Source organism: Equus quagga, chromosome 7 (genome assembly GCF_021613505.1).
Source record: "Equus quagga isolate Etosha38 chromosome 7, UCLA_HA_Equagga_1.0, whole genome shotgun sequence".
Taxonomy (NCBI): Eukaryota; Metazoa; Chordata; class Mammalia; order Perissodactyla; family Equidae; genus Equus; species Equus quagga.
The window spans coordinates 63,852,057-63,862,934 of NC_060273.1; the positions used below are offsets into that span (position 1 = coordinate 63,852,057).

Genomic DNA, 10,878 nt, shown 5'->3' on the forward strand with positions numbered 1-10,878 from the left:
CATGTCCGCACCTGGGATCCGAACCCGCCAACCCCAGGCCGCCGAGAAGTAGAACATGTGAACTTAACCGTTGTGCCACCAGGCCAGCCCCATTTATTTATTTTTTTATTAAGATATAATTGACATATAATGTTACATTAGTTTCAGATATACAACATAATTTTTTTTTCTTGTCATGAGAACTTTTTAAGATTTACTGTCTTAGCAACTTTACAATATAGTGTTAACTATAGTCATTTTCCTATACCTTGCATCCCCAGCACTTATTTATTTTATAACTGCAAGTTTGTACCTTTTGACTACCTTCACCCATTTTGCCCATCTCCCATCCCCTATCTCTAGCAACCACCAATCTGTTCTCTGTATCTATGAGTTTGGTTTTGTTTCTTTTCAGATTCCACATATAAGTGAGATCATATGGTATTTGTCTTTCTCGCTGACTTATTTCACTTAGCATAATATCCTCAAGGTCCATCCATGTTGTTGTGAATGGCAGGATTTCCTTCTTTTTTATGGCTGAATTATATTCTATTGTGTGTATATATATATTATATTATATTGTGTGTGTATATATATATATATATACACCACATTTTCTTTATCTATTCATCCATCAGTGGACCCTCAGGTAGCTTCTCTGTCTTGGCTATTGTAAATAATTCTGCAGTGAATGTGGGGATGCAAATATTTTTTCAAGTTAGTGTTTTCATTTCCTTTAGATAAAGAGCCAGAAATGGAATTGCTGGATCATGTGGTAGTTCTGTTTTTAATTTTTTAGAAAGCCTCTATACTATTTTCCATAGTGGCTGCACCAATTTACATTCCTACCAGTAGTGCACGAGGGTTCCCTTTTCTCCACATCCTCACCAACACTTATTATCTCTTGTCTTATTCATAATACCCATTCTAACAGGGGTGAAGTGGTATCTCATTGTGGTTTTGATGTGCATTTCTCTGATTATTTGTGATATTGAGCACTTTTTCACATACTTGTTGGCCATCTGTATGTCTTCTTTGTAAAAATGTCTATTCAGATATTGGGCCCATTTTTTAATCAGATTGTTTGGGTTTTGCTATTGAATTATATGAGTTCTTTATATATTTTGGATATTAACCACTTATCAGATACGTGATTTGCAAGTATTTTCTCCCATTCAGTAAATTGCCTTTTCATGTTGATGTTTTCCTTTGCTGTGGAGAAGCTTTTCAGTTTGATGTAATCCCACTTGTTTATTTTTGCTTTTACTGTCTTTGCTTTTGGTGTCAAATCCACAATATCATTGCCAAGACTGATATCGAGGAGTATACTGCCTATATTTTCTTCTAGGGATTTTATGGTTTCAGGTCTTATGCTTAAGTCTTTAATCTATTTTGAGTAAACTTGTGTGTTATGATGTAAGATAGGGGTCCAGTTTCACTCTTTTGCTTGTGGTTGGCCAGTTTTCTCCATACCACTTATTGAAGATGCTATCCTTTCCCCACTGTATATTCTTGACTCCTTGGTTGTAAATTAATTAGCTATTTATGTGTGGGTTTATTTCTGGGCTCTCTATTCTGTTGATTTATCTATATGTCTGTTTTTTGCCAATATCATACTGTTTTGATTACTGTGGCTTTGTAATATTGTTTGAAATCGAGGATCATAATGTCTTCAGCTTTGTTCTTCTTTTTAAAGATTGTTTTGGCTATTCAAGATCTGTTGTGGTTCCATACAAATTTTAGGATTGTTTGTTCTTTCTCTGTGAAAAATGCCATTGGAATTCATAGGGATTGCATTGAATCTGTGGATTTCTTTGAGTAATATGGAAATTTTAACAATGTTATTTCTTCCAGTCCATGAGCACAGAATATATTTCCATTTATTTGTGTTTCCTTCAGTTTCTTTAATCAATGTCGTATAGTTTTCAGTGTATAGGTCTTTCACCTCCTTGGTTAAATTTATTCCTAGTTATTTTATTCTTTTGATGCATTATAAATGGGATTGTTTTCTTAATTTTTTTTTCTGGGAGTTTGTTGTTAGTGTATACAAATGTAACTGATTTTTGTGTATTGATTTTGTATCCTGCAACTTTACTGAATTTGTTGATTAGTTCTAATAGATTTTTTGGTAGAGTTTTAGGGTTTTCTATATATAATATCATACCGTCTATAACTAGAGATAGTTTTACTTTTTCCTTTCCACCTTGAATATCTTTTATTGTTTTTTCTTGCCTAATTGCTCTGCTTAGAACTTCCAAGTACTATGTTGAATAAAAGTGGCAAGAGTGGGTATTCTTGGCTTGTTCTGGATCTTAGAGGAAAAGCTTTCCGCTTTTCACCACTTAGTATAATGTTAGCTGTGAATATACCCATCCAAAAATGGATGAAGATCGATAAGAAAATAGACTGTGCAACACTGTAAATCAACTAGATCTAATACACATATATAATATTTCACCCAAAACCAGAATATAGATTTTTCTCAAGTGTACATGGTATATTCTGTAGGATAGACCATATGTTAGATCATAAAACAAATCTCAAAAAACTTTAAAAGACTGAAATTATGCAAAGTTTCTTCTCCAACCATGATGGAATGAAACTGGTAATCAATAATAGAAAGAAAACTAGAAAATTCACAAGTATATGGAAATTAAACAGTGTACTCTTAAATGACCAATGGGTCAAATAAGACTTCACAAGGGAAATTAGGAAATACTTTGAGATGAATGAAAATGAAAACACAGCATACCAAAACTTAAGGGATTTTATAGCAAAAGCAGTGTGATAGAGAAATTTATAGCTGCAATGGCCTACATTTAAAAAGAAAGATCTCAAAGCAACAACCTAACTTTAGACCTTACGAAACCAGAAAAAGAAGGACAAACAAAACCCAAAGCTAGAAGAAGGAAGGAAATAATAAAGATTAGAGTAGAGATAAATGACAGAAAAATAGAAAAACAATAGACAGTTTAATGAAATAGAGAAAACCAAGTGAATAAAAGTTGACTTTTTGAAAAAATCAACAAAATGGATAAACCTTCAGCTAGACTGACTAAGAAAAAAGGGAGAAGACATAAATTACTAAAATCAGATATGAAATTGGGTATGTTACTGCTGACCTTACAAAAATAAAAATGATTATAGGAGAATACAATGAATCTTTGTACAACAAAAGGTTAGATAACCTAGGTGAAATGGAAAAATACATGAATTACCAAAACTGACTCAAGAAGAGAGACCTATATCAAGAGATTGAATCAGCAATCAAAAACCTCCCCAAAAAGAAAACCCTGGACTAGATAGCTTCACTGGTGAATTCTACAAAACGTTTAAAGAGGAATTAACACCAGTCCTTCTCAAACTCTTCCAAAAAATATGAGGGAATACTTCTAAGGCCAGCATTACTCTGTCACCAAAACCAGACAAAGATATCACAAGAAAGAGTGTTACGGACCAATATATCTTATGAATATAGATGTGAAATATACTAACAAAATACTAGCACACTGAATCCAGCAGTATATTCGAAGGATTATACACCAAGACCAAGTGGAATTTACCCCAGGAATGTAAAGGTGGTTCAACATTTGAAAATCAATCAGCGTAATACACCTTGCTAATAGAATGAAGGAACAAAACCACCTGATCATCTCAATTGATGCAGAAAAGCGTTTGAGAAAATCCAACACCTTTTCATGATAAAAGTCAATTCCTGATTTCAAAGCTTACTCAGCAAACAAGGAATAGAAGGGAACTTCCTCAATGTGGTAAAGGGCATTTATCACAACCCACAGTTAAAATCATACTCGATGAAGGACCAAAAACTTTTCTCCCTAAGATCAGGAACAAGACAAGGATGCTTGCTTTCACCAGTGCTGTTCAACATTGTACCAGAAGTTCTACCCAGAGCAATTTGGCAAGAAAAAAAAAGACATCCAACATAGAAAAGAAATAAAATTATTTTTATTAGCACATGATCCTATATATAGGAAATCATAAAGAATACACAAAACTTTGTTGGAGCTAATGAATGAATTCAGCAAAGTTGCAGGGTATAAGATCAATATACAAAAATCACTTGTATTTCTATATACTAGCAATGAGTAATCCAAGAAGGAAATTGAGAAAACAATTCCATTTACAAAAGCATCAAAAAGAATAAAATACTCAGAGTAAATCTAACCAAGGAGGTATAAGACATGTGAACTGAAAACTACAAAGTTTGCTGAAAGAAATTTAGGAAGACCAAAATAAATGGAAAGGTATCTGTTTTCATTCAGTGGAAGAAAATATTGTTGAGATGTCAATACCTCCCAAACTGATTTACAGAATCAATACAATCCCTCTCAAAATTCCAGTGGTTTTTTTTTTTTTTGCAGTAATGGAAAAGCTAATCCTACAATTCGTAAGGAATTGTGACCTGGAATAGTTAAAACAATCTTGACAAAGAACAAAGTTGAAGGGCTCACAATTCCTGATTTCAAACTTACTACAAAATTACTGTGTTAAACAATGGGGTATCGAGAGAATGAGAAGACAAGCCACAGATTGGGAGAAAATATTTGCAAAAGATTTATCTGATCAAAGACCATTATCCAAAATACACAAAGAACTCTTAAAACTCAACAATAAGAAAATGAACAACCGAATTAAAAATAGACAAAAGACCTGAACAGACACCTCACCAAATAAGATGTACATATGGCAATTGAGCATATGAAAAGATGCTCCACTTCAGCTATCATTAGGGAATTGCAAATTTAAGCAACAATGAGATACTACTACATTCCTATCAGAATTGCCAAAATCCAAAACACTGACACCACCAAATCCTGACAGTGACGTGGAGCAAAGGAAACTTGAATTAGTTGCTGGCAGGAATGCACAATGGTACAACCACTTTGGAAGACAGTTTGGTGGTTTCTTACAAAACTAAAAATACTCATCATATGATCCAGCAATCACACTCCTTGGTGTTCACCAGAGTGAATTGAAAACTTGTGTCCACGCAAAAACTTGAACATGGATCTTTATAGTAGCTTTATTCGTAATTGCCAAATCTTAGAAGCAATCAAGATGTCCTTCAGTAGGTGAGTAGTTAAACTGTGGTACATCTAAACAATGGAATATTATTCAGCTGAAAAGAGATGAGCTATCAAGCCGTGAAAAGACGTGGAGGAACCTTACATGCATATCACTAAGTGAGAGAAACCATAAATAGTATTTTATTTTTGCCTTATTTACCATTTTGTTATAGATATTTTCATATGCAAAGCAGATGGAAAAGTATAATGAATTGCCATGTACCCATCACCCAGCTTCAATAATTGTCAACATTTTAGCTATTCTTGGTTCACTACTTTTTGAGGGGAAGTGTCTTAATTATTTTAAAGTGAATCACAGATGTCATGTAATTTCACCTGCAAATATATCAGTATATATACTTACTACTTATGGACTTGAGAACAAACCTCCTACCATTTTCATACCTGAAAAATTAATAATTTCTTATTGTCGTTCAACAATTAGTCTGTTTAATTTTCCTCCATTGCCTCAAAACTGTCTTTGCACAATTGGTTTGTGTAAAACAGGATCCAAGGACACATTGGATGTGGTTATGTCTGTAAGCCTCTTTTATGCTACAATAGTGTTCTAGACTCTTATTTTTTTAATGCTATGTATTTATTGAAGGAACAAGAAATTATCCACATCCTGGATTTGGCGTATTACATTCTTGGGTATTGTTTAACATGGTTCCCTATCACCCAACTTTCCTGTAAAATGGTAGTTAGATCTTGCAACTTGATTAGAGTCAGGTTCAATTTGTTTTTTCTTCTTTATTTTCTTTCTTTTTTTGGCAATGATACCTGACAGGTGGTGTTGTGTACTTTGTATTGTATCACATCAAGAGGTACGTAAGTCTGTTTTTCTCTATTAGTGATGTTAAGAATGGTCTGGAGGTTCAGGTATTATCAGTCTGATTATAAGTTTCCCCATCAACCTTTCATCTAAAGCAGTGTTTCTCCTCAATTCTTTGTGGTACAGTAGCATCACTTGAAGAGCTCAGACCAAATAAATCAGAATCTGTAGGGGGGTTAGGACCTGGGCAGCAGTATTCTTTAAAAGTTTCCCCATGTGATTCTAAAGGTCAGCTAAGGTTGAGAAATACCAGCGTAATGATTTTAGTAGCTATAGTTATTGTTGCCTAGATCCACGAGATTGCAAAGTGGTAATTTTCTGATTTGATGTGCTTTCATTCATTAGCTGGAATTCTTTCACGAAGGAAAACTTTCCCTCATCAACTATTTGGTTACTCTAAAATACGGGAAGGGCAGGGTAGACTTTTGAGTCTTTGCCCATATCAGTGAGTCTTGTTTTGTTTTGGGAATATCATTATGAAGAAGTGGATTTTTACATATTTGGTATGTTTTGATACATTGTAGTCATTGTTTATTATATCACTTGATGCTCAAATTTTCCCTTTTTTGTCCAATTTGCTACAAGTTGGCTCCTATGTCCTTAATCTTTGATGGTTTTTTTGCTTTCTGGCACAATATGTCCCAGGCTCGTCTTGTTCATTATCTATGCCAAGCTGGAATCAGCCGTTTTACCCAAAAGTCCAAGTTCCTTTTACTAAAGGTGGTGTTTAGAAATCACAATTTGGACAATAGGAGTGCTTACTGCTACTGAGTTAATGGAGTTATCTAGACCTTTCCAGTGGAAAATATGCGATAATATGTATTTTTTTGAATGAGAAAAATAGTTTGTGTTTCTGTTAGTATTTCCAAAATAAATTGTGATATTATAGAGTTTCAAATGGAGATCTTTGATTTTATGTGCTAGTATCTTTTCCTCCTAAAAATCTTGGTTCCTGATGATAATAACATAATTACTTATTTGCTTAATCCTACTAAACATGTTTTGTTTCTGATATACATACATGTATATAAATATGAAGAGAGAGAGTATAGTTTCAAAACAATGATATCAATAGTTTCAGTGCAGCAATATCACAAACAATAAAATTACTGAATGCAGTTTAAGACTTGTTTGTGATTCTCTTTCTCTTTCGGGTATATCTTATCAGGAAGGATTTAAATGATCTTGTAGTAATTTTTCTCTGTCTAGTTAAGGCAGCTACAACTTGATATAAACTTGGGTTCATTTATTTTCATTTGCTTTCAATTTTTAGGGATTACTTTTTAAGAAATCAAATTTGTTTTAAAGTTATGTAAAATATTTACATGGTTTCAAAGTCAAAACCATAATACAAAGTACATTCTGAGAAGTCTAGCTTCTTTTCTCTCCTCCTCTCTGCCTTCTCTCCTCCTATATATAACCATTTTAATTAGATTTTTTTCTATCTTTGTATTCTTTCTTTTTAAAAATAAAAGCAAAATGTGCATGTATGTGTGTATTTATGAATACATTATTCAATGTAACTTCTTGTAGGACTAATCATACATTGAAAACGTTTCTAGTTTCCAAAGCACTTGTATACATCCTTTTCCAGCTTCCTCATGACAGACCTTTTAAGTCGGCAGAACAGGCAATATTATCCCTATTTTATGTAAGAAGGACCTAAGGCTGAGATAAATTAAGATTCACTTAGGGTTAGCAAGTTTGTAAGTGGCACAGCTAGAACTAGTGCCCAGGTAGCATGGCATGGTAGTTAGGAGAACAAGTTCTAGAGTCAGATTGCCTGATTCTGTTCTACTACTTACTAATCCTGTGACTTTGAGCAAGTTATTTAGTCTCTTTAAGTCTTTGTTTGCTTTTCTGTAAAGTGGAGATATTATAGTATCTATCTCATAGGGTTGTTCTAAGGAATAATTGAGATAACATATAAACTCCTTCACCAACACCTGGAAAACATAGTAAATGCTTATTATATGTTAGCTAATATTATTATTCTAATAATTTTAATTGATGCTTTTCTCACTACACCATAATGCTTTTGTAGTTATTCATTTTCATCCATGTAACCTTCTAGGGTGACCATTGTCTTAACTGAGCTTTTTGTTCTCTGGATATGACACTAACTTGCCTTTACCACACCAATATAGTAGCTGTGTAGTGTTTGCTTTGTAGCCTTTAGCACATGTCTAAGATATACCTAGATTTTAGATCTTTTTTTTTTTTTTAATTCTCCACCAAGCCTTGCAGAGTGTCTTGCCTACATTGAGTCCTGAAAAAAACAGTTATTGGGTGAGTTGTTTGTAGCTGAAGGGAGGGCTTTGTGGAGGAGGTAGATTTGAGCACCTCTTTAAAGCATCTGTGGAATTTAATGGATGGAGCGCCCTGAAGGTGAAGGACCTACAGGAGCAAAGTCGTAGCTGGAGGTACAATGTATTCAGGACATATGTATTAAATTAAAAATGCCTGGAAGAGGATGTGACAATAGGAATGGAAACCTGAAACATTTTAGAAACCTTGCCTCATATTTGATATTTAACATTGGCAAGGTCCCTAGCACTTGGAGATTTGGGGCTGGGGCATTAAACCACAAAGATACACCCCATATTTTCAAAGAGTTTGGGAGAGTATGGTCTACCGTGTCGATCATACTTATGTTTTTAAAGAGAAGGAAGTGAAATTGACCTTTTTTTAAAAAAATGTGGGAGCATGAAATAGAATACCCGACTTGCAATGGGTTTTGCTAATGAGTGCGGTCATTATCTTTATGTTATCTGTCACTAGATGGAGTCTGTGAGCCCAGGGAACTCTTGGTTGGACTTTTTCTATATACCTGTTCCTATGATTCCTGTTCTGTGCCTTTCAAAGAGAGAATAATATTTAAAAAAAATTGACAAGTGGGTTTGAAAGCCAGGATTTTTAGACTTCCCTTAAAAAAATCATCAGTTTTTAAAACAGCAAAATAATCTTTTCAGTTTTTCACAATCCTGCCCTCCAAAAGTTTTTTGGAAAAGATCTTTTAAAAACCACAGTTTAGTATCAGTTCTAAATCTTTCTAGTAGTTAGTGTGTTTTTAATTTACTTTGTTATTAGTGTCAATTAAAAAGTTAGGTGGTTATTTTCTGTTCCAGTGCCCCCGCCAGGAGCTCTTGATCTCAACCCAGTTTCCTCCTCATAAGCTTTATTTCAAATACTAGTAAGAACAATTGCTGTACTGCTTACTGTGTCCATTGTTAGCTTAGAACAACATATGCCTGCGTTTCTAAAACCTTACATGGTATAAGGCATAGTGAGAGAAAGGCCCAGATAAGCAATTTTTCTTTATCAAGGCTATCAAAAGGTAAGAAGCCTAAGGCTGGGGTGGAGTAATGTGCTGGAATGGACTGTGCTAATGGAATAATAGTGCTGGTGAGTATTCCAGTCACAAGCTTACTCTGCCACTTATTTTATGTCAGGACTACGTAGTAGGAGAAGAGCAGATGAATACATGAAGTGTTTGCAGAAAGTTATCTTGGGAACTTTCCAGGCCCCAAAGAGGATGCAGTTAAACTTGCTCTGTTAGTCTGTGTGCAAGGCAACATGTGGACAAGGTATGATCTAATTCCTTTTTTGTTTTTCTGCTGCAGCACGTGCCCTTATAGTCGGCCTCCTTTTGGCTATGGAAATTTTCCAAGTTCAATGCCAGAATGCCTTGGTTATTATGAAGACAGGTACCAAAAACACGAGGCTATGTTTTCAGCTTTAAATAGAGACTATCCTTTTAGAGACTACCCGGATGAACGCACGCACAGTGAAGATTCTCGGAGTTGTGAGAGCGTGGATGGGACCTCTTACTATAACAGTCATAGCCACGGTGGGGAGGAGTACTTAAATCCCGTACCTCAGCTGGACATTGGAGCCTTGGAAAACGTCTTCACAGCCCCAACATCAACTCCCTCCAGCATCCAGCAAGTCCACGTCACTGACAGTGATGAGGAGGAAGAAGAAAAAGTGCTCAGGAATTTATAATTTTAAAACAAATATGCACAGAAAATAAACATTTCTTAAAATATATTCTGGGTCAGTTGGTGTGAGAAAAAAAAGCCTAGAATGCTTTGCTGAGAGTTTTCAGCCATGATTTGAGGAGTCAAAGCAATTGCAATTTATGCCTTCATAAACTTTTGATTAGTGAAACTGGAGTCCTGATGTTTCATCATAGGAATATTTAAGATATGAAGTAGTTTATTTTTATGGCTGAAATTTGCATCAACATATATTATCATTACTTTACCTTGGAACGTGCAAAATACAGAATCCTCACTTGTATTTTATCTCAAGATACATTTATTTATTTTTCTTACATGATTTTTTGTGTTTTTTATGTAATACTTATAGATGTTATCAGTTGTAACATTTTGAAAATATTTTGATAACTTTTATTAGTGAATTTGGACTCAGTGACTAAATTTAATTCACACTAATAACAATTATAAGTTGCATATGTGTTTTAATGGCACCTGGGTAATTCCTTCAGCTAAATTAGTCATTTCTGTTCCTAAACATTTTCATCATCTTTTTTGGATATCTTTTTCCGTTTGGTATGCTTTGTTCTACTTTTGCTTTAATTAAATAAACATAGAGAAAACTGTTCTTGTTGGATGTTTTCTGTTTGGGGCATAGAAATAAGCAAAACGAATATTGTTAAAATGAGAATGGTTTTCATACCACATGCAGGTATTTATTTTTATCTAATAGTCTGCAGAACTGCACAGATCATATTAGCTTACATGAGACTTAAAACTGTCAACAAAGATGTTGTGCACATATTCCAATGCAATTTCCACACTCTTTACACATGTGTACATGTCACATAGGCACTTTCCAAAATGGAAGAGCTCTTCCAGATCTGCTTCAAGCAGCTGTCTTTAAAACCATGGAGTTCGTATAAAAGCATGTGGAATTTACTTAATTCACAATGAGCAAAAAAATCCTGTTTGTGAA

The 10,878-nt window shown here is 34.2% G+C and overlaps 1 protein-coding gene across 1 annotated transcript in view; it reads left to right on the forward strand.

Moving 5' to 3' along the window:
• Nucleotides 1-9,906, forward strand: part of SOX30 (SRY-box transcription factor 30) — a 36,706-nt gene extending 26,800 nt beyond the window's left edge. Inside the window, exon 5 of the mRNA XM_046665382.1 lies at nucleotides 9,525-9,906. Within this exon, the coding sequence (XP_046521338.1) occupies nucleotides 9,525-9,906 (382 nt within the window). The remainder of the gene's footprint in view (nucleotides 1-9,524) is intronic.
• The last annotated feature ends 972 nt before the right edge of the window (nucleotides 9,907-10,878 follow it).